This window comes from Physella acuta, unplaced genomic scaffold (genome assembly GCF_028476545.2).
Source record: "Physella acuta isolate Inbredline_101_S28 unplaced genomic scaffold, ASM2847654v3 ptg000913l, whole genome shotgun sequence".
Classification (NCBI taxonomy): domain Eukaryota; kingdom Metazoa; phylum Mollusca; class Gastropoda; family Physidae; genus Physella; species Physella acuta.
Genome location: NW_026732430.1, coordinates 335,185 through 359,324, shown reverse-complemented (window position 1 = coordinate 359,324; position 24,140 = coordinate 335,185). Strand labels below are relative to the sequence as shown.

Sequence of the window (24,140 nt, the reverse complement as noted above, 5' to 3'; positions counted from 1 at the left end):
TTACATTTGTGAGGTGACAATTCCCTCCTACCCTACACCCACGCGAATTCCCTCCCACCCCACACCCACACAAATGTTTAACACGCTACCTCCGCCTAGTTCCAGAGAGAAACAAATTTCCAATATTTACATATTTGCAAATACTCAAAAACCTTCGTCACACGTCGTCACAATTACTATCCCAATTAATCACAAATCGTCACAATTACTATCCCAATTAATCACAAATCGTCACAATTACTATCCCAACTAATCACAAATCGTCACGAATGCTTAACTCCACACATCATCACACATTTTATCCCATCCCCTACCTCCGCCTCTCCATGGTAACAGTTCTTACGTTACATGAATCCTTGAAATAATTTGAGCTCTTTCTCTCACCAGAAATACATGTTTCATTAATTTATAATTATCATAAAAATTGCTCACAATTTAAAAAAATAATAAACCGGGAGTGATCTCCCCTAAACTTTATCGAATTTTCAAATATAGCACTACGTGGGATGGCGCCTCGGAATATAGACATGAATTTTGTTTACTTAAACTTTTAAAAATAGAATAGAATCTAGTAGAAAAAAGAATTGCGCACCAAGCGAACGCCAAAACAAAATGTGCATAATAGTGCGCAATATTATTAGTACTTTATACATTTACATGCGTTTTTTTGTGAAATCGGAAATAGCGTAAATTAGTACTTCCGCTCAACGGAAATTACTCAAAATTTGATAGAAGGTAGAGAATTAGATCTTTTACTTACATGTGAAATTTCATTTATCTATCTGAAATAGTACTCAAGTTATAGGCTTTTGAAAAATTCAAAGTAGAAAAAGTACCACTTTCGGTTATCGGAAATTGCTCAAAAAATGATACGGATCTACGATTTTGATAAAATACTTATATATGAAATTTCATCAACCTAGCTGTAAGGGTACTCAAGTTATCGTGTTTACACACACACAGACACACACATACACAGACATACGGACAAGATTGCAAAATTATGTTTTTCCGTATGAGTGAGGTGTAAAACGTCGAGATTTGTGAAAATCTCGTTTTTTTTTGCACGATTACAAGACTTTCTCTATACTTCGCATATATGAGAAAGTAAAAATGTTTAACTGAAGCGAACAGCTAGTGAAGTTCTGATAGATCTATCCCGACAGTCACCATGAGAGTGTACAGTTTTGGAGTCAGTCGGTAACAATCTCATTACTGACTCCTCTGTTGCTAGTGAAGTGCTGATAGATCTATCCCGACAGTCACCATGATTGTACAGTTTTGGAGTCAGTCGGTAAAAATCTCATTACTGACTCCTCTGTTGCTAGTGAAGTTCTGATAGATCTATCCCGACAGTCGCCATGAGTTTACAGTTTTGGCACTCCTGGAGTCAGTCGGTAACAATCTCATTTCTGACTCCTCTGCTGCTTGCTCCACCGATGATGTCATGTTTACCAGCAACCATTTGTATCAGTTTCGTTTAGCCGGATTTCCACGAATGTTTCCCGCAAACCGAAATGTTTTTTCCGTGTGCACTCAAGTATTTAAGGCGGTTGGATGTTTTGGTTTCTAGTCTGAACAAGACACAACACTGCCTCATCTTTGTGTTTCACACAGCAGCGGGCCACTACATATTCAGCTCGTGTTCTTCTGTAAGTTTTATTTCAATAACAATAACTAGGTTTAACAATGCCAGATGTTAAACGACTAAATATTTAATATGTTCCTCTTAAATGTTCCTAAATTAACTGTTTTTATTTGCTATTTATTCGTTCCATTATTTTTAAAAATTTATAAGCTAATATTGAAACACACACACACACACACACACACATACACACACATATATATATACTAGCCGTCCCGGCCAGGCCCTGCTCTGGCTTCTGTGAAAAACCTTTCTGTTAAAGACCATTACCTGTGTGTTTAGTAATCATCATAAACCCGGCATTGCTCACCCAAACCACGACCAACCAAAACCAAAACAACAAAACGCAAACATAACGCTAACACAATTACAAATACAAACGAAAACAAAAACCTAGCAACAAACCCAACCACAACCACAAACACCAATACAAACACAAAGAAAAAACAAACAAAAAAGCAAACGAAAACAAAAACCTAACAACAAACCCAACCACAAACACCAATACCAACAAAAAAAAAAAAACGAAAAAGCAAACGAAAACAAACCAAATCCAAACGCAAAACCAACCAAAAACACAAATACAAACCCAAACAAAAAAACACAAACAAAAACGAAAAAAGAAAGAACGAAAACAAACCAAATCCAAACGCAAAACCAACCAAAAACACAAATACAAACCCAAACAAAAAAAAAACAAAAACGAAAAAAGAAAGAACAAAAACGAACCAAATCAAAACGCAACCACTAACGCAAACCCACCTAAACACAAAGAAAACACTAACGCGAACATAAACGCCCGGGGCAGAATCGCCTGTTTTAGCTTAATAAACGACTATAGTACCCCAACTTATTCATAGTTTTTGCACTCACTTAAACGAACGCGCCTGTTTCAATTTAATGAACAATTATAATACTCCAAGCTTATCCGTAAAATACCTAAAACATTTGCACTTGATCAATCCCCGCTAATTATGTAATTATTTTTTTTCCCAACACCAAAACAAAGTAATTAAAAAGTAAATGCTTTTCAACTAATGCAATGGGTTTCATAAAGGGAAGTAATTGTGTTTTGCCTAATTTATCAAAGGGAAGTAAGCGCTATAGGACTAAATAAAAACATAATTAGAATTTTTGTAAAAGATGATATTTTTTTTAAAACTTGTGTTTAATGAACATGCCGACAATTATTACTATAATTTGAAAAATGAAAATGATTTCCCAACACTTTTAATAGTAATTTTTTAACTCATAAATTTAGACAAACGCGCACGATAATTGATCTAACACTTAAATCCGTAGAAATGCCAACGACAAACATATGCGTTACAGAATTGAGCTTTATATATTAGATATATATATATATATATATATATATATATATATATATATATATATATATATATATATATATATATATATATATATATATCTATAATATAACGCTGCTGGTAGTGTGTCAGTCCTTCCTTCCTTCCTTCCGTCATCAATATAGATTTTGGGACTATAAAAGTAAACATTCGCACCATGCTGTGCTTTTCAGTGCACCGCAGTGTCTTATTATAAGTAATAGAGTAGGGTTTGTTTATATAGCGGCATAGAGCTATTTTATAATTGCCACGGTTTTTACTCTTTCGCATAACGTCAAGAAAATATTAAATACACGCAAACTGCTAAAACGTATTAAAAAGATTAATGTCAAATATCATTTTCGTTTAGGCTCCCAGAAAAAGTGGATACATTTTAATAACATAATAACAGTAGGGTAGAAAAATCAAATTAATTTAACTCTTTTCTAATTTTGACAAAGGAGGTAATTTAAAAATACATTAAACTCACGCTAATAAAAAATGTGAATGCAAGTATACGTTCGTCATAGAAGGAATTAGTGTTGCAATAATATAATTAGCGAAATGTGAATGCAAATTATTCGGATGTGTAAGAGGAAATTATTGTTAAAAAATTATAATTAGCATGGATTGATAAAAGGCAATCTTTTATTTATTTTATTCACTGAATGTAGGCCCTACTGTTTATTACTTATAATTTTTAATCAATTATTCAGCACTATTATAGGCGCGTCATCACGTTCATTAGGTGCGCAATGGTTTTAGTTATGAAACTCAATAGTAATTTTTAAAAATTTAAAGTACTGGAAAAAAGATGCGTGAATGGATAAAGTGAAATATTGTAGGTAAAACAGTATAAATAATAGGCAGTATTTAAAATATCCCTTAGGGGGCGCCAAAGTGGGTTGGAAAAAATTTACGAGGGGGGGGGGGTGGAAATCGAAAGTTTTAGGGCGGGGGGGAAAGGGGTGCAAATCGAAAGTTTGAGGGGGGTGCAAATCACTGGAAAGGGCGCGATTTGGCGCTACGGGCTAGACTGTGAGCAATATGCCTTTATGATTGCATTTAAATTGTGTTTATGTTATGAGTGTTGTGTTTGTTTTTTCGTTTTTTTTTTTTTTTTGCGTTCGTTTATGTTGTGTTTAGTTTTGTTCTGTTCCCAAGTTGGTACATTTAAAAAAGATTTACCGTGGCGGAGCACGGGATGCAGCTAGTATATAATATAAGCGGGCTGTGTCTGTCCTTCCTTCCTTCCTTCCGTCCGTCATCGCTATAGCTTTTGGAACGATAAAAGTAATCATTCGCACCATGCTGTGCTTTTCAGTGCACCGCAGTGTCTTATTATAAGTAATAGAGTAGGATTCGTTTATATAACGGCATAGAGCTATTTTATAAATGCCACTGTGTTTATTTTTTTGCATAACGTTATGAAAATATTAAATATTTGCACATTGCTAAAACATATTAAAAAGATCAATGTCAAATATCAGTTTAGTTTGTATTCTTAGAAAAAATGGATACATTTCCATAAAAGTAGGTCGAAAAAGCTAATTAATTCAACTTTTTTTTGTGGTAATTTTTTCAAGGGAGGTAATTCGAAAATATATAAATATATTTAACTCAACAATAATTTAAGTTAATCTTTTTTTTTATTACTACCGCATTGATTAGTCTATGTTAAGGTTCATAATTAAAAGAGAAAAATGTTAAGATTATTTATATTATTTTCTAATTAGTCTATGATTTCTCAAAATCACTATTTTTTGTTTTTGTTTTTTGGTGTTAACAGATGGTGAAATTTTATAATTATAGTATAGAGAATGCTGGAAAGACTCTCTCTGGGCGCGGACGCCAGGGAAAAGCGTGTTTTTCGGTGGTAATTCTAATTACATTGCCAATGTGTTTTCTTAGAACCATAAAAGTAAACACCACTTGCCGTACATTCATTTGCATCGCATTGTTTTATTGTAAGTTATGGAGTAGGATCTATTTATGTGACTTAAATTTTTAATGTTGGAAAGGCTCTCTTTGGGCGCGGACGACTAAAAAAAAAACGGTTTGGTGGTGATTCTAATGTTGTGGTTGTGTTTTTTTTTGGTTGTGTTGTGTTTGTGTTGTGGTTGTTTTTTGGTTGTGTTGTGGTTGTGTTGTGGTTGTATTGTGGTTGTTTTTTGGTTGTGTTGTGGTTGTGTTGTGGTTGATTTTTGGTTGCGTTGTGGTTGTGTTGTGGTTGTGTTGTGGCTGTGTTGTAGTTGTGTTTTTGTTGTGGTTGTGTTGTAGTTGTGTTGTGGTTGTGTTGTGGTTGTGTTGTGGTTGTGTTGTGGTTGTGTTGTGGTTGTGTTGTGGTTGTGTTGTGGTTGTGTTGTGGTTGTGTTGTGGTTGTGTTGTGGTTGTGTTGTGGTTGTGTTGTGGTTGTGTTGTGGTTGTGTTGTGGTTGTTTTTGGTTGTGTTGTGGTTGTGTTGTGGTTGTTTTTTGGTTGTGTTGTGGCTGTGTTGTGGATGTGTTGTAGTTTTGTTGTGGTTGTGTTGTGGTTGTGTTGTGGTTGTGTTGTGGTTGTGTTGTGTTGTGGTTGTGTTGTGGTTGTGTTGTGGTTGTGTTGTGGTTGTGTTGTGGTTGTGGTTGTGTTGCAAGTTGTGTTGTGGTTGTGTTGTGGTTGTGTTGTGGTTGTATTGTGGTTGTGGTTGTGTTGCGTTTGTGGTTGTGTTTTTTGTGTTGTTTTTGTTTGTTTTGTTCTGTTCCAAAGTTGGTACATTTAAAAAAGATTTACCGATGCGGAGCACGGGATGCAGCTAGTATATATATATATATATATATATATAAACTCATGGTGTATAAAATACATACACACGGATAAATAACATGTGTGTGTATGTACTTATTACATATGTGTGTATGAGTATGTAAAAATGTATAAGAATGTATTTTTTAAATGTATCTATTTGTGTGTGTGTGTGTGTGTATGTGTGTGTGTGTTACTCTTAAGTAAGAAAGTAATCAGCCAGCTATATTTATGGACCCTTACTTAAACTTGACCCTCAGCCCTCACATTCCAACTCTAGACTTGACCACACCATCACCAGAATGTCTGACCTTAACAGAAACAACAACCTTAAGCGAATGTACGGGTATTTCCGATGTACCGATTGCAAGAAAGGTTGGGAAAGTGCCCAAGTGTATAGTAGGAAGGGAGACCGCGGGGTAAGGACTTTTTTTAGTTTTGGGTTTTTCCAATTTTACGTGTGTTTATTATTTTCACATTGGTCACTTAGAAATAGTTCAAATGTTTATCAATGTAAAAAAAATTAAGTAGTGTTGTTACGTCAGCACTTTTTGTTTGTGATTTTTATTTTACCACGCTAGTGTTTCTAACAATTTAATTTGTCTATGTACACAGGCTGCGTACGGACAGGAGTGCAAGGATTGTAAAGTGATGTGCATGCCGTACCGTATTGCTAGACTGACCTGCTCGCAGTGCGGACTTCAAGAATGTGCTTGTGACAGTGACCGTCACGTGGACCCTAACAAATCCCACAGGTCGGATCTTTGTGGCAAATGTCGCGCTGGCTACCCGTGTCAGCAATAGGCAGGATATCAAAGGACATTTACATATTTAGGCAGGACATCAAAGGACATGTACATATTTAGGCAGGACATCAAAGGACATGTACATATTTAGGCAGGAAATCAAAGGACATGTACATATTTAGGCAGGACATCAACATTTTAGCGCCAATATTCAGCAGGCCACAAAAAATTTTAGCATAAAATTTCAGCAAGACAATGCATTGCTTTGACTAATTTATTTCATCTGGTCATTGAAACGACTGAAATCGTGACTTATTGGTTCAACAACATGGCAACAATGAGCTTTACCACCATCGCGCCGTCCCCAAACTACACTAGAGAACGTTATTTACTAGGCAGTATGCCTAGAGTTATTTATAATTTTTTAAAAATAAAAATAAATACCAAAGAAGTTCAACATCGTGATTGTTGTATATAATCGTTTAAATCTTTCACTAAATCAGGGTGCTCGTGAGACGTGGGTCAGTAGGGTTTGGACAAACGTCAGATAAAGAGATTGGTGTGATGGGAACCTGGCTATAGCCGTATAGGTGAAGTAGAGTTTGGTCAGTGGAAGAGATTGGTGTGATGGGAACCTGGCTATAGCCGTATAGGTGAAGTAGAGTTTTGTAAGTGGAAGAGATTGGTGTGATGGGAACCTGGCTATAGCCGTATAGGTGAAGTAGAGTTTGGTCAGTGGAAGAGATTGGTGTGATGGGAACCTGGTTATAGCCGTATAGGTGAAGTAGAGTTTGGTCAGTGGAAGAGATTGGTGTGATGGGAACCTGGCTATAGCCGTATAGGTGAAGTAGAGTTTGGTCAGTGGAAGAGATTGGTGTGATGGGAACCTGGTTATAGCCGTATAGGTGAAGTAGAGTTTGGTCAGTGGAAGAGATTGGTGTGATGGGAACCTGGCTATAGACGTATAGGTGAAGTAGAGTTTGGTAAGTGGAAGAGATTGGTGTGATGGTAACCTGGCTATAGACGTATAGGTGAAGTAGAGTTTTGTCAGTGGAAGAGATTGGTGTGATGGGAACCTGGCTATAGACGTATAGGTGAAGTAGAGTTTTGTAAGTGGAAGAGATTGGTGTGATGGGAACCTGGCTATAGACGTATAGGTGAAGTAGAGTTTTGTAAGTGGAAGAGATTTGTGTGATGGGAACCTGGCTATAGACGTATAGGTGAAGTAGAGTTTGGTCAGTGGAAGAGATTTGTGTGATGGGAACCTGGCTATAGCCGTATAGGTGAAGTAGAGTTTGGTCAGTGGAAGAGATTGGTGTGAAGAGAACCTGGCTATAGCCGTATAGGTGAAGTAGAGTTTGGTCAGTGGAAGAGATTGGTGTGATGGGAACCTGGCTATAGCCGTATAGGTGAAGTAGAGTTTTGTAAGTGGAAGAGATTTGTGTGATGGGAACCTGGCTATAGCAGTATAGGTGAAGTAGAGTTTTGTCAGTGGAAGAGATTGGTGTGATGGGAACCTGGCTATAGCCGTATAGGTGAAGTAGAGTTTGGTCAGTGGAAGAGATTTGTGTGATGGGAACCTGGCTATAGCCGTATAGGTGAAGTAGAGTTTGGTCAGTGGAAGAGATTGGTGTGAAGAGAACCTGGCTATAGCCGTATAGGTGAAGTAGAGTTTGGTCAGTGGAAGAGATTGGTGTGAAGAGAACCTGGCTATAGCCGTATAGGTGAAGTAGAGTTTGGTCAGTGGAAGAGATTGGTGTGATGGGAACCCGGCCATAGCCGTATAGGTGAAGTAGAGTTTGGTCAGTGGAAGAGATTGGTGTGATGGGAACCTGGCTATAGCCGTATAGGTGAAGTAGAGTTTGTTTAAGTGAACCACATGCCATCATGTCAAATGTCTAGACTCAGTCAGCTAGGTTTGACAGAGGAATAAAATATATTGAATAGCCTTTACACATCTGACTTGTAAAAAGTTGATGGTAGTAATATTGAAATGGTTTAAATCTTTAATATAAATGAAAACTGTTTTCGATATAACTTTAATTGGTGTTAGTTTTTTAAAAAACAGTTGAGAACTAAAAAAAAAGAAAGACTTTAGAGCTTACAAAGTGAAAGTAGCCTACGGTCGGGACTGACACTATTTATTTGCAACTTGCCACTGGTGTAATAAGCCTCTAACAAACGGTGGTTCAGCTTAACACTGGGTGAAGTAATATGGAACGGTGCCATCATGGAGCTGTCAGGTAAAAAGGGGGAGTCGGGTGCATTCAAATGGAACCATTGCACTTGTACACAAGTTAGTAAAGTGAAAAGAGTTTAGTTAACTGTCGAGTCTTTTACCGACGTCATGATGTTATTTAGAGTGCTATAAATAGTGCTGATAGTTCCAAGAAGTCTCAAGTGAGAGTCGTAGTAGTATAAAATATGAACCTATTTCCTCCTCGAATGAAATAAAGTTTGAAGTCGTTCCACGTTTACAAAAAAGTTTATTCAGTTGATTATCTCAGGAATGAGTTCAGGTATATACTAAACTTTTGTTTACAAACTATTTTCAATCTTTTAAACCAGCTAAATTTGTTATACCTTTAAAATACTCAATTCGCATTGGACAAGATCTATGTTAAGTTTTTAAAGATAACTTGATGACAAACTAAGTGCCACGGTACAAACTTGCTAGTCTGTGCTCAATACTCACAGTGAAGGGAGCCTACCAGGACTCGTCTTAACATTATTTAACATTTAGTTAGTAAAAGCTAATCAATTTAGCATCAGATTGTAATGGTCTTGATAACATCTGTGACATTTGGCAGTGACATTTGGCTGAGACATTTGGCTGAGACATTTGGCTGAGACATTTGGCTGAGACATTTGGCTGAGACATTTGGCTGAGACATTTGGCTGAGACATTTCGCTGTGACATTTGGCTGAGACATTTCGCTGTGACATTTGGCTGAGACATTTGGCTGAGACATTTCGCTGTGACATTTGGCTGAGACATTTCGCTGTGACATTTGGCTGAGACATTTGGCTGAGACATTTGGCTGAGACATTTGGCTGAGACATTTGGCTGAGACATTTGGCTGAGACATTTGGCTGAGACATTTGGCTGAGACATTTGGCTGAGACATTTCGCTGTGACATTTGGCTGAGACATTTGGCTGAGACATTTGGCTGAGACATTGAGAGATCCTCGCCTGTAATAATTGATTTTCTTCCAGCCTATCCTAAAGTCTGTCCTCATGCAACTTCCACCAAAGCCAAGTCTCTATATCTAAGTTCGTCTGCATTAAGAGACTAATTTTGTGTATGACCAGCAGATATTGACAACTCAAAAAGGAAGTTTGGACATTTCGAATGCTCGCAGTGTCATCAAACTTGGAAGAGTGCCCATGTCTACTGCTGCTCTAAAGAGAAAGGGGAGGTAAATACTTTTTAGAAAAAAAACGCTCTTAGTTGTCCTCCATGTATGACGTCCACAAAACCAAAAAAAAATTGCACGCCCTTTTAACTTCCCCTATATCTGTGTTTGAAAAATATATTTGAAGGTTGTCTTCAAGCTTATTTTCAAAAGACCAGTTAATTAGCAATTTGTTTTTGCTTGACATGCAGCCCCACTTTATCCCGTCATTAAGGCAGAAACCCTCCCCCACCCCACTTCCCGGCTAACACCAAATAAACAATGTCTAAAATAAGGCAAAATAATTGCTTAAAATATTATCTAAATATTTTAATAATTTTATACGAATACGTTATGTTAAAATAACAGGCTCCGATAAAGACTTTAACAAAATAAAATTAATATTATTTAAAATAATTACCTTCCCATTGAACTGTATTGTCTCCCTTGTAAAAAGCAATCGAGTGAAAGTCCGGGTTTATGAAACCCGTCCTCAGGTATAATTTTTTCAGGACCTGCAGTAGAAAATCGTTTCTAGTTTCAGGCGCAGGAATGTCGAAGCTGTAAGACCATGGTCAAACCTCACAAAGTGGAAGAACTACTTGGATGTTCGCAGTGTCTTGCAAGATCCTGCCATTGTGATCAAAGGGAATGTAGCGATCCCGATGAGGACGACTATCCTGATGAGGACCTATATCATTATGAGGACCTATATCAGGATGAGGACCAATATCACGATGAGGACATATATCAGCATGAGGACCAACATCAGGATGAGGACCAATATCAAGATGAGGACATATATTAGCATGAGGACCTATATCACGATGAGGACACATATAGCGACGAGGACCTATATCACGATGATGACAGATATGCCGATGAAGAAGGATTTCAGTTTGCAGCCGACGACTCAGGACAGGAAGACGCCAAGCCACATAGAGCGGATCTCTGTGAAAGATGTTTGCTCGGGACAAAATGCTTGAGCTCGGGTAAAGTTTAGCAAAATTTACAAATAATTTACAATGGTTACTAAAATCTCTGGTCTCTCCCGCATATCTCGCTCACAGATTCACACAACTACTTCGGTACTTAGATATCCGCCAATCAACTTCCACCCAAATTATAAATCTAACTGTAAATCTAAGCCAAACCAAAACTTCATTAAAAAAGAAAACTATTTTTTTGGTTGGTGCATAGGCCGATACGGTGATTATGTTAGCTTTTCGGTACCTGTTTATATGTATATCTTTTACGTTATTACTTGCAGATATAGTTGTACAATCATTGTTTGAAATGAGCAAGTTTTCTGTTTAAAAATTCTATTTTAAATGTAGGCGAAGTCGACTGCGTGAGAATGTTTGGCCACTTTCGATGCACCCAGTGTGAGAACAAATGGAGCAGTGCGCATGTCTATTGCAGTAAAACAAATACAGAGGAGGTAAATAATTTTTTTTTCTATAGAGTCGAATAAAAGGTTCCATCACTGCTTGGAAAGAATATTTCAAGTCTTTACCAACTCACTACTTGTGAAAACCTGCCCAAACATGGTGTGTGCAAATGTATAGCTAGGTACACTTTGGCTATGCGTTTGTTAGATTGAGTTCATACAGAAAGCGTTTAGATGGCTGTTCATGGGATGGTATATGTTCTGGTTTATGGGCTAGAATGCTAACGCTTTTACTTACAGATACTTGGTGCTGTACGAATGGCTCATGGGTTGGGTCAATGTATCGTCATAATCTCATAGTCGGGTCAGTGTTGGATCCTTGCTAACACGATGCTCTGTTAATATTTTGTCGTTATAAGCGGTGTATACATTTTGGTTAATACCGTGTTCAATTCATTTTGGACTCTATTAAACCAATTTCTTTACTTGAAGCCATTGTCGTGTACTACTTGTTTAATGGACACAACCGAGATCAGCTTCAAAATTATTCAAAAGGCATATTAAATATTTACAAAATCATGTACAATGTTATTAAAATAAATATGGTAATAAAAATAGGACCGTTTGATTTTTGTTGGACTTTTCTAAAGATTGGACGTATTTAGTGTTTTTAGTATTTTTAGTAACTGACCAAAGATTTTAAAAAGCAAAAAAACATTATTTTGTTTATATTTTTATCACAGAAAATGTAAACAAAAATTGTAGAAATATGTTCTTTGGTTTAAAAAACAATAATTTTATTTAAAATTTTATCGGAAAGATTTTGAGAACACTATGAAGTGGGGTTTTCAGAATATCGTTCACGGAATTCCTGAACAGTCAATCAATAATTATCTTACGAAAGTGAAACTTCAGTTGATAACTTAGGCTTGATTAAAATAAATAGTAATATAGCCTAAACCTAAAAAAATATTTTAAAGTTCTCTGGATTCTAAAAATATTAAATTTCTGAATTATTTTCAGACTTAAGTTTTAGTTGTTATTTTAAATTGCCGCTTTGATTGTAAAATCTAAAAAAAAATGATTTTTATCAACGTCAACAATGATAATGAAAAGATTCTCGTGAACTTTGTAATGTCCATTCATTATTCTAATTTGTTTTAGTTTCAGGCAAAGTACGGACAGATGTGTGCGAGTTGTAAGACCATGAACAAACCTTACAGGGTGGAGAAACTTCAAGAGAATTCATGACTAGCATTATTATCTATTTAGCCTACGTAGTTTTATTTAATAAGCCATTGTATTTTGGTGTAGCCCAACCATAGAACCAGCTATGTATAAATACATATTTATAACATAAAGATACATCGACTGAGGCATTCTAAATAAATGTTCTTACTTTTAAATGCACTTCTTGCTCTAGAGACTAATAATTATTTGGACAAAAAAAAATATTTTCTTTATGGGACCCTTGCCACCATTGGATCGCATATAAATAAGTTACAGACACAAAGACTGCTTAACTGTTACGAGCTATGGTTATTCTTTATTTCTATTTACTTAGATCTACAGTAGGTGTCATAATTTATTTTTAAATTTATTTTTTAAAAAGATGCATTTTCGACCGAGTGTGAACCCTTGCACTCTTCTGATCAAACCTATGTTTCAAACGTACTTGTTATAGGCATACATGTAACTTAAATTCAAAGAAGCGTTGGTCCCCTACATTTTGACATAATATACTTATCAAGTATGTTCTTGCATCCGAACATTTTTGGTGAATTTTTTAAATGCACAAAATGTGTGTTCTTTTACTTCCCTTTCTAATTTCATCAAAAAGTGAGAAAAGCCAATTTCATTGCAATAAATTTATATGACGTACTTAATTGTTTCTGTTTTCTATATATGTGTGTTTGTGCAGTGGCGTAGCTAGGATTTTTGGGCCCCCTATGCAAAAAGTGTTAGTGGGCCCCTCAGAGGCGTAGCGACCCTTACCGGCGACCGTGGACAAACTTTCGACGATTTGCACCCCCCCCCCTCAGACTATCGATTTGCACCCCCCCCCCTCAAACTTTCTTTCGATTTGCACCCTCCCCCTCCTCAGACTTTCGATTTCCACCCCCCCCCCCCCTCAAACTTTCGAAAAAGGGCCCCTATTTGCCTTGGGCCCCTATGCCTTTCTTACGCTAGCTTTACGGTAGCTACGCCACTGTGTTTGTGTTGAATTCAAAAGATTGTGTTTGAGACATATACTTTTACAGATATAACCTCTCAAACATGGAACAATTTAGGGTGTTGAAAAAAGTTAAAAACCAACTTTTTAAACTGTCATAGTTGTTTTTTTACTACTTGATATGTGTGCACAAAAGTTTTTAGAATCGTAAGTTCTTGACATGCCAAATTTTAAAAAAAGCTCTAGGACCGTTTTAAAAAATCAATTTTACACCCCTATTTAAATCTGATTCATTAGTGACTCAACTGATAAAAATTCCCTTGTTCATTTTTTCATTCAACGTATATTTGTGTCACCCCCACACTCCCCAATGTGTTCAGCACACATACATACCCTCCAACTATTTTGAGGATATTTATTTGAGGGCCTAAAACTGCGGTTGTTGACATACTAAGCAAACCCGCATCCGATTGATGGGAAACAGTGGGAAATATTTTAGAAAATATTTTTAAAAATATTTCACGTCTTAGATCTTACCCATGAAAAGTGTTTTAGAAACCGAAAGTAGCCACAACTTTACGTCTGGAATTACGGCAGTTACAGGAACTTGTCTGCTATGAATCAATTCATGGACAACATTGGTGCCATTAGACATTTGGTGGGGAAATATGGAACAGTGCCACCATTAGATATATCAGGACAAATGGCGGCATTCAAGGCGAACATATGTAACTATTGTACAAGTACACCGGTCGTATGGAGAACTGGCTTTTGTTTTATTGTTTGAATGTAGTGACCCCGTGTGCTATAAATAACTCTGAGAGTTCTTGGTAAATGAAGTGAAAGCAGCAGCAGCAGTATAAAAACAGCTCCCTCTGTTGTACTAGCAAAGTTTGAGTGATCCGTCATTTGTGTGAGTTATTTATCGCGTGTGTTATTTGAATCACACAGGGATGAGTTCAGGTAGGTGCTAAACTTAAAAAAAAAAATTCAATCTTTTCAATACGGGACATGTTTCTCTACATTTAAAACGGCTAAATGTGCCTGTTGGAAGATGTAAACGGCTGTATAAACAGACGACACGATGGACACTCGGAAAGCGTCATCAGTTAAGCCTCTAACTTTGGTCGTTATCAGTAGTGTGTTGACTAAAATTTGGTCGTTTTCAGTAGGGTGTTGACTAAAACTTGGTCGTTTTCAGTAGGGTGTTGACTAAGATTTTAAACTTCATTATTGTTCAAGATGACTTAAACAATTTAAAACTACATTTATTTACCTTTAATTTGATATTATTTTAATTATTATTTTTCTTTAAGACGACTGCGAGCGAATGTTTGGACACTTTAGATGCAGCAAATGTGAGAACACTTGGAGCAGTGCGCATGTCTATTGTATCAAAACAAACGCAGGAGAGGTAGGGACATTTTGTAACTTCTCTTTGTGCAAGTTATAAAACTATAGTTCTCACAACATGGGGGGTAAGTCTTGATACGCTCATAGACTAGAACTTCGTATAGGAACATGTAACTGACAATTTCGGGTCAATAATGGGTTAATGTCGGGTCAATAATGGGTTAATGTCGGGTCAATAATGGGTTAATGTCGGGTCAATAATGGGTTAATGTCGGGTCAATAATAGGTTAATGTCGGGTCAATAATGGGTTAATGTCGGGTCAATAATGGGTTAATGTCGGGTCAATAATGGGTTAATGTCGGGTCAATAGTTTGTTAATGTCGGGTCAATAGTTTGTTAATGTCGGGTCAATAGTTTGTTAATGTCGGGTCAATAGTTTGTTAATGTCGGGTCAATAGTTTGTTAATGTCGGGTCAATAGTTTGTTAATGTCGGGTCAATAGTTTGTTAATGTCGGGTCAATAGTTTGTTAATGTCGGGTCAATAGTTTGTTAATGTCGGGTCAATAGTTTGTTAATGTCGGGTCAATAGTTTGTTAATGTCGGGTCAATAGTTTGTTAATGTCGGGTCAATAGTTTGTTAATGTCGGGTCAATAGTTTGTTAATGTCGGGTCAATAGTTTGTTAATGTCGGGTCAATAGTTTGTTAATGTCGGGTCAATAGTTTGTTAATGTCGGGTCAATAGTTTGTTAATGTCGGGTCAATAGTTTGTTAATGTCGGGTCAATAGTTTGTTAATGTCGGGTCAATAGTTTGTTAATGTCGGGTCAATAGTTTGTTAATGTCGGGTCAATAGTTTGTTAATGTCGGGTCAATAGTTTGTTAATGTCGGGTCAACGATGGGGTAGTCCAAGCACAAGGTTCCAGCCAGGTTGATGACCTAAAGAAAGGACCGGCCAACTACCACTACAGGGAGGGTCCTAACCTGCTCAATTTGGGGCCAGTGTTTTGTTGGGTTTATTTTGGACTATTGTTGCATTGATATGGGACATACTTTGTTTTACCGTTATGCCTAAGTTATGTTATATTATGCAATGTTATACCACGTTATACCAGTTATACCAAAGCTATGCCATGCCATGTCGATGTTATACCAAAGCTATGCCATGTCATGCCAATGTTATACCAAAGCTATGCCATATCATGCCAATGTTATACCACAGTTATGCCATGTCATGCCAAGGTTATACCACAGTTATACCAAAGTTATGCCATGTCATGCCAAGGTTATACCAAAGCTATGCCATATCATGCCATGTTATACCAATCCCCACCGACATCACACCTGTACCTTGACCTACTTGTTCCAGTCCCAGGCCCAGTATGGACAGAAGTGCCGGAACTGCCAGACGATGAACAAGCCCTACAGGGTCCAGAACCTTGAGTGTCCGTCCTGCTTTCATCGTCCCTGCCGCTGTTATGACGACTCGGACGACGACAGCTGTTCCGATGATGACGACGACAGGTCTCGATCTGACCTTGACAGATGGAGCTCATCAGACGACGACGAAGGACCTGTGGAGCTGAAGCCACACCGAAGTGACCTCTGTGAAAGGTGTTTGAAGGGGAAAAAGTGTACCGGCAACTAGGCACGAGAGGCCCCAATCACACGAGGATTGACGGAGATTGACGACGATTGACGGGGATTGACGGAGATTGACGACGATTGACGACGATTGACGGAGATTGACGACGATTGACGACGATTGACGGAGATTGACGACGATTGACGAGGATTGACGGGGATTGCAAAGACATGAACATGGACTTTCCACTTTTTAAACTTTAGACCTTCTGTTGATAAATGACATGCTGCATTAAACTGGTATTCCTTGAATGTACACTAATTAAAATTGTGGTATTTCAAACAGATGACTAAAGCGCTAATCTAGATACTAATGGATGCATTTTTCAAACAAATAAAGTAGCCCTACCACCACAAGGCTCCCCCCCCCCCAGTAGAAAATCGTCTGAAATAAACACTGGGTATGCAATGTTCATTAACTTAAGGTGATTTATAGGCTTGATAATTAGAGTTCAAAGCAGAGAGTAAATATGACATTAGAAGTCAATATTTCTAGGTGATACGATCAAATTGTTTTTGGATATTAATTTATGTTGTTGTCAGACTTATAAGGTACTTAGTATTTTTTTATCTTGTATATCTGTATATTGTAATTAATTAGTAAATAAATTGTAAATTTTTGTTTGCATAAAGTTTTCTAGTCTCCATCTTTTGTATTAATGGGATCTAAATATAGCATACTTTTATTGTGAGCTTCAAACCCTACAGGCAGTCACGTGGTGCTGTCACGTGGTGCTGTCACGTGGTGCTGTCACGTGGTACAATGTTTTCAGTGAGTCAAGATTTATGTATCCAAACAACGTTTGGTGAACATGAGCTCGAGTCCCTAGGACGTCCCCCTGAGCCCACCCAGCTCTAATGGGTACCTGACATGTCAGGGAAAGTAAAGGCGGCTAGTCATAGTGCTGACAGAACTGAAACAGAAATACTTTACCTACCCGATGGACCGCTATGTTTGAAAAGGTACTTTAGGTTGACACCGCACCCCCCCCCCCACACACACACAACCCCCCCCCCCCACACACACACACACACATACGAAGTAGGCCTACCAGCCCTCTACTCGTGTGTCCACTGATTTTATGACCCCATGCAACACTATTGACTGACTGCCCATGAAATACTTGCACCACTCCAAATGTTGACCCAATTAATGCGAGTTAAATTTAGAATACCAGGAACTAGTGAAGTTACCGTTAGCTGTTGGAAAGTAAACAGTTGACGTCATTTTCAGAAAACGAAACTCCCGATAGTTGGAACTGAATTTATAACAACACACATACATGATTTCTGTTTAATGACATTTTTCGTAGTAAATGTTAACAACAAATAGTATGCATGTGTGTGTGCCATATTCAGATAATACTTACATACACACACACACATATATAAATAAATAAATATATATATATATATATATATATATATATATATATATATATATATATATATATATATATATATATATATAAAATATATATAAATATTTATATGTATATATGTGTGTATAATAATAATTGTGTTAATAATACTTGTGTACTTGTTATACACATATATTTTTGTGTATACTTATATATATATATATATATATATATATATCTGTGTGTGTGTATGTGTGTCTTCGCTTTGCCTACCTAATTTTAGGTGTATTGTTTTATTTTGTTTGTCGCAACTTACGAGTTAACAGTTAAAACGAAAATTAGTAAAACATTAAAAACTTAAATTTGAAATTGATTTCAAAGTGGTTCCCTTCTCTAATTAACCGAGGACAGTTGATGATCTGTCAGGCTTGGTAGACGGTGCACTGTGATGACGTCATCCGCCTGCGCGGTTAATCCAGTTATTGATTGACATCAGTTCTGGGATGTTTCAGTTTCGTCATGTCTACTTTCGATTTGAATGTCTATTTAAGGCTAGTACGTGGAACAGGTTGTTTACATGGTATAAAATAGGCCTCGGTGTCAAATAGTGGACAGTTAACTTGTGGGCAGGCATTTGAGAACGATCGTGAGTTTACAGTGAGGAACAACTTCTTTATTCTTCTAGACGATACTGTAAGTCTTTGATTATTTGGGCACACTCAAACAAACGGCAATTGTAGAGTCTTTAGCTTTTGTTTATTTTAAGAAATATTTCTTTCAGACTCTCAGTACTTACTAGATACACACCGACACACATTTACATCCTCGTACACACACACATATGTATATTATATATATATATATATATATATATATATATATATATAATATTTATTTATTTATTTATAGGCATACATACATACATCATTTATTTACTTATTTATTCATATATAGGCATACATATATATATATATATATATATATATATATATATATATATATATATATATATATATATATATATATATATATATATATATATATTGTTCAGGTATCAGCTATTGAGCTGCCATAACCCAGCCAGAATGTATGGAAGAAACAGAAACAACAACCTCCGACGAATGTACGGGTTTTTCCGTTGTTCAAAGTGCAACAAAGTTTGGGAAAGTTCCCATGTGTATTGTCACAAAAGAACGGAGCAGGTTAGATTTGCTGTGTTAACATGTCTTTCTAGCTAACATGCAGTTTCAGTTTTCATTTGCGTGTATGTATAACTGGGGACCTCACCTCACAGTTATTGTAGATAAACTGTATACTCACCCTCGAAATAAAACTTGGTCCTGTTTTTAGAAATCTTCTTTGAATTTAAATCAAAATCCATGTATAATTAAACTAATTAAAATTCAATATTTTACAATTAAATTTTTAACATTATGGTCTACAGTGATAAAAATCAAGTGAATCTGTAATGATAAACTACTAGATACCGTCCCAGTAAACACGTAGAAAATGACGTCGGTTTTCTACTCCCCTAAGAAACTGTCAACACTAAGCACACACACACAATTTTCGATTGAAATATTTTAATGTGTTGTTTACTTTCCCAGGCGGAGTACGGGCAGGAGTGCAAGGATTGTGCAGTGATGTGTATGCCGTACCGTGTTGAGAGACTGACCTGCTCATTATGTGGACAAAAAGACTGTAACTGTATCAGGGATCGTCACGTGGACCCCAACAAAGCTCACAGATCGGATCTTTGTGCCAAGTGTCGCGCTGGCTTCCCGTGTCAATAGTAGACAGGACATCAACATTTTAGCTCAAATATTGAGCTAGACATCAACATTTTAGCTCAAATATTGAGCTGGACATCAACACTTTAGCTCAAATCTTTTGCTTGACATCAACATTTTAGCTCAAATATTGAGCTGGACATCAACATTTTAGCTCAAATATTGATCAGGACATCAACATTTTAGCTCAAATATTGATCAGGACATCAACATTTTAGCTCAAATATTGATCAGGACATCAACATTTTAGCTCAAATATTGAGCTGGACATCAACATTTTAGCTCAAATATTGAGCAGGACATCAACATTTTAGCTCCATCATTCAGTGGGATATCAAAATTTTAGCTCAGGCATTTAAATGACATCAAAATATTTCTGCTCCATCAAAAAGCAGAACATCAAAATTGTGTAACTCAAACTTTCATCAGATATCAATATATTTTTGCTCTGAATTTCAGTAGGACAAGTTTGATTAGCTCCCACTAGTTGCATAACCTTATATTTTAGCTCCTGCTTTAAGCCATTCAAATCGTTTATTGCCAATTTTGAACAGGAAGTCCAGAGTCCTAGCTCCATCATCTGTGATATTTTTCTTTTGGTCATTTCTATATGGGCCAAATCAGCTTGGGTCTTTTAGTATAATTAGTCTTTTCTAAACCGTGTCTTTTTAATCACGTTTTTCAATGTTATACGAGAGCAAACGTGCAAGTTATTGCTAAATGTGTTGTGATGTTGTGGGAATGTTTGAAAAAATATTTTATGGTGTTGTGAGATTGTTTGCTAGATAATTTATGGTATTGTGAGATTGTTTGAATAATATGTTATGGTATTGTGAGATTATTTGAAAAATTTTTTGTGGTATTGTGAGAATATTTGAAAAATATTTTATGGTTTTGTGAGATTTTTTGTAAAATATTTTATGGTGTTTTGATATTGTTTGAAAGATATTTTATGGTGTTTTGATATTGTTTGCTAAATAATTTATGGTATTGTGAGATTGTTTGAAAAGTATTTTATGGTTTTGTGAGATTGTTTGAAAATATTTTATGGTGTTTTGATATTGTTTGCTAAATAATTTATGGTATTGCGAGAAAGTTTGAAAAATATTTTATGGTATTGTGAGAATGTTGGAAAAACATTACATTTATCATCGCAATACATTTTTAAAAAGAAATTTGTGTTGTCTAATTTCTATTTGATTGAGAGAATTACATCACATGTGTATCACTGAGGGTTGGTAGATGAGGTGGTTGGATGAGGTGGTGGGCTGAGGTGGTTGGCTGAGGTAGTTGGCTGAGGTGGTTGGCTGAGGGTGGTTGGTAGCTGAGGTGGTTGGTTGAGGTGGTTGGTTGAGGTGGTTGGTAGCTGAGGTGGTTGGTTGAGGTGGTTGGTTGAGGTGGTTGGTAGCTGAGGTGGTTGGTAGCTGAGGTGGTTGGTTGAGGTGGTTGGTAGCTGAGGTGGTTGGTTGAGGTGGTTGGTTGAGGTGGTTGGCTGAGGGTTGGTAGCTGAGGTGGTTGGTTGAGGTGGTTGGCTGAGGTGGTTAGCTGAGGGTCGGAGGCAGAGAGTTGGTGGGTGAGGATGGTTGGCAAAGGGTTGGTGACTTTGTGTTGGTGCAGAGCTGCAAGTTTCAATTCTCGCAGTACACGACATAGTTCTCCGTGTTGATAATTGAGAAATAGGGAGCACATATTATGGTCATTGGTACTGACATATCCAGTAAAGATATGACATATCCCAGTATATATATATATATATATATATATATATATATATATATATATATATATATATATATATATATATATATTTGCTTACTCAAATTAATGTTTTCGTCGCTCCAGAGATATATTTATATATTTTATTAGAGAAAGTGCTTTTTTATTTTCTTACTTCCAGTTCCTTTAAAAGATTTTAGATCTGCTTTCTACCAATTCGAATCTCCACGGTTGATTGGTTTTGCGCTAAATAGGCCGCGATTCAAAGAGTGGCTTTTACAAACGAGGTTTAAATTTAGAATACCAAGAACAGTTAAAGGCACACTGAAATACTTCACATTTAAAAGGGTAAAATGTTGACGTCATTTTCAGAATTAAAAACACACCCATAAACAGCGTAGAGGGGTTGCGTATACTCAGCATTAGGCCAAATTCATAGAGATCAGGTCCATAAACCCCTAGATCAGAGGGGTCGGGTCCATACACCCCTATATCAGAGGGGTCGGGTCCATACACCCCTATATCAGAGGGGTCGGGTCCAAACACTCCTATATCAGAGGGGTCAGATCCATATACCCCTAGATCAGAGGGGTCAGGTCCATACACCCCTAGATCAGAGGGGTCAGGTTCATACACCCCTAGATCAGAGGGGTCGGGTCCAAACACTCCTATATCAGAGGGGTCAGATCCATATACCCCTAGATCAGAGGGGTCAGGTCCATACACCCCTAGATCAGAGGGGTCAGGTTCATACACCCCTATATCAGAGGGGTCGGGTCCAAACACTCCTATATCAGAGGGGTCAGATCCATATACCCCTAGATCAGAGGGGTCGGGTCCAAACACCCCTAGATCAGAGGCGTCAGGTTCATCGACACTGGAGACCACGACATTGGATTTCTTGTCTGAATCCTCCGATATAAATATAAATAAGAACGACGAAGAAGAAGTTCATTAGTTCTGGTTTATGAATTTTTAGGACTTTTATTTAAAAAATTATATTGGTGTTATTTTTAGGACACATTACAATAGAACTCAAGCATATTCATAATAGTAATCGGGGGGGGGGGGGGTGTCAGGCTCCCCTGTGACGCTACCTGGTCCATGGTTGTTAGCAAGGTGGGGGGGTGACACAACCCTAAAGTGACGGCAAAGAGCCAAAATATTTTGGCAATAGATTTATGTTTCTTACTTTCAAATAATAGTCAGCCATTTAGGACTGTATTGTCGATCTTCTCTATAACTACGTCTGATCTTTCTGTGAAAGTTTGGTTTAATTTGGTGTAGAACTGTAAACTGAAACAGATTGAGGGTATAAATTTGACTTCAGATTGTCATGTGATCAAAGACTGACCAGGCCAACAAGAGCTGACCCTGCAGAGAGTTTCGGTCAAGCTAAAAACTTTCACCCAGTTTTATTTTTTTGCATTTGGGACAGTTAGGGAACGTGATGCAAGATGGATTCAGGCAAGGGTGTTTTGTCTTGTTACTTTAATGTAAAAACTTATGCAGTGTAGAAAAATCCTTTTTAAATACCGTCTTGTTGAATTCTTGAAACAACACTTAAAAAGGGTTTGATACAATATAACATGTTGAACCAGTACCAGATATTTACATGGATGATTCCAAGACCATTTTTAAAATGGCTAAGTTTGAAGAGATTGAAGCTATTGACTCGTTCTCTTTCAGTAATTAGTAATAAAACATATAGTGTTAGATAAAGAAAGTTACAGTTGTAACTGTCTTTAACTTGTGAGGTAACTAACACTATCTGTTTTACATCTAATTGCATTAACCTCACTGCAGGTACCATTTTTATTTCTTTTTCAGTATGCATTTTTCGTAGAACTTAATTTATCCAAAATTCAATTCTACTAATGTTTAATATAATGAGATGTTTACGTGCTCGAGGGAAATTCACTATTGAGATGAGTCCCTTTAGACTATGCTACAGTTTTTGTAAGAATCTAATGGGAAGGGTTCAGTTGTTTTATTTTAATTAAATTGAAAGTGTAAATTTTGAGGTTTTTGTATGTATACAATGTTTTAGATAGAGAGAAGTCCAATGAAAAATGTGGATTCTTTAAGTGCCCTAAATGCTGTAAATGTTTTATCTACAGAGAAGTCCAATGAAAAATGTGGATTCTTTAAGTGCCCTAAATGCTGTAAATGTTTTATCTACAGAGAAGTCCAATGAAAAATGTGGATTCTTTAAGTGCCCTAAATGCTGTAATACTTGGAGCACCAGCGGCGTACACAGCAGTCAACAGACAGTGAAGGTAATTGATTTTTTTTTTTAGTTCCTAAAACAAAAATGTTGCACCCCCCCCCCCTAAAATAAAAGAAGACCTAAAGTGTGACGGCGTTTTTAGGATTAGAAAATTGCCGAAAGAACTCCTCTTGGTCGTTGACTCTGGTCGGGGAAGCTAAAGGTGGATGGGAATGGTTCAGATCACACTGTCCTTTCTAGTGCCGAGGTGAATGAAAGAGGTACACTGTATCTACCACATGAAGATAGGTCATTTAGTGATATGTTACGGTCCATGGGATGGTTTATTAGATGGTATATGGGATGGTTCATAGTGTGGTATATGTGACAGTGTATACGCTGGTATGTGGGATGGTTTCGTTGATTGCTTCACAGAAAGATACTGAACGTGAAACAGGCTATATGTTTTAAATCCTGCAACAGCAGAACGTTTGTAGTTTCAGACCCAAGTCTGTATGCGCTGTGTACTCATGACCCCGCCGCGCGAGGAAAACGGACTTGGTCGTTCTTGGAGCTCTGAGGGT

The 24,140-nt window shown here is 37.0% G+C and overlaps 2 protein-coding genes and 2 long non-coding RNA genes across 5 annotated transcripts; all 4 read left to right on the top strand.

Moving 5' to 3' along the window:
• Positions 1-1,502: 1,502 nt before the first annotated feature.
• LOC131953200 (zygote arrest protein 1-like) lies at positions 1,503-6,980 on the top strand. 2 transcript variants are annotated; one of them, XM_059316269.1, is made up of 4 exons: positions 1,503-1,652; positions 6,038-6,196; positions 6,393-6,581; positions 6,613-6,980. In XM_059316269.1, the coding sequence occupies exons 1-3, from the start codon at positions 1,518-1,520 to the stop codon at positions 6,579-6,581; spliced, it is 483 nt and encodes a 160-aa protein (XP_059172252.1). In that variant the 5' UTR covers positions 1,503-1,517; the 3' UTR covers positions 6,613-6,980. The 2 variants fall into 2 exon arrangements, with proteins under 2 accessions (XP_059172252.1, XP_059172251.1); XM_059316268.1 differs by having other exon boundaries at positions 6,393-6,980.
• A 1,914-nt stretch (positions 6,981-8,894) lies between these two features.
• Positions 8,895-13,183, top strand: LOC131953193 (uncharacterized). The gene is made up of 5 exons (XR_009388606.1): positions 8,895-9,042; positions 9,841-9,944; positions 10,459-10,912; positions 11,258-11,361; positions 12,475-13,183. It is a non-coding gene; the product is annotated as an uncharacterized LOC131953193 (long non-coding RNA).
• Positions 13,184-14,310: 1,127 nt separating this feature from the next.
• On the top strand, positions 14,311-17,171 carry LOC131953198 (zygote arrest protein 1.L-like). The gene is made up of 3 exons (XM_059316267.1): positions 14,311-14,446; positions 14,800-14,897; positions 16,206-17,171. The coding sequence occupies exons 1-3, from the start codon at positions 14,437-14,439 to the stop codon at positions 16,482-16,484; spliced, it is 387 nt and encodes a 128-aa protein (XP_059172250.1). The 5' UTR covers positions 14,311-14,436; the 3' UTR covers positions 16,485-17,171.
• Positions 17,172-18,408: 1,237 nt separating this feature from the next.
• Positions 18,409-20,796, top strand: LOC131953223 (uncharacterized). Its single transcript, XR_009388609.1, has 3 exons — positions 18,409-18,534; positions 18,893-19,043; positions 19,449-20,796. It is a non-coding gene; the product is annotated as an uncharacterized LOC131953223 (long non-coding RNA).
• Positions 20,797-24,140: the final 3,344 nt, after the last annotated feature.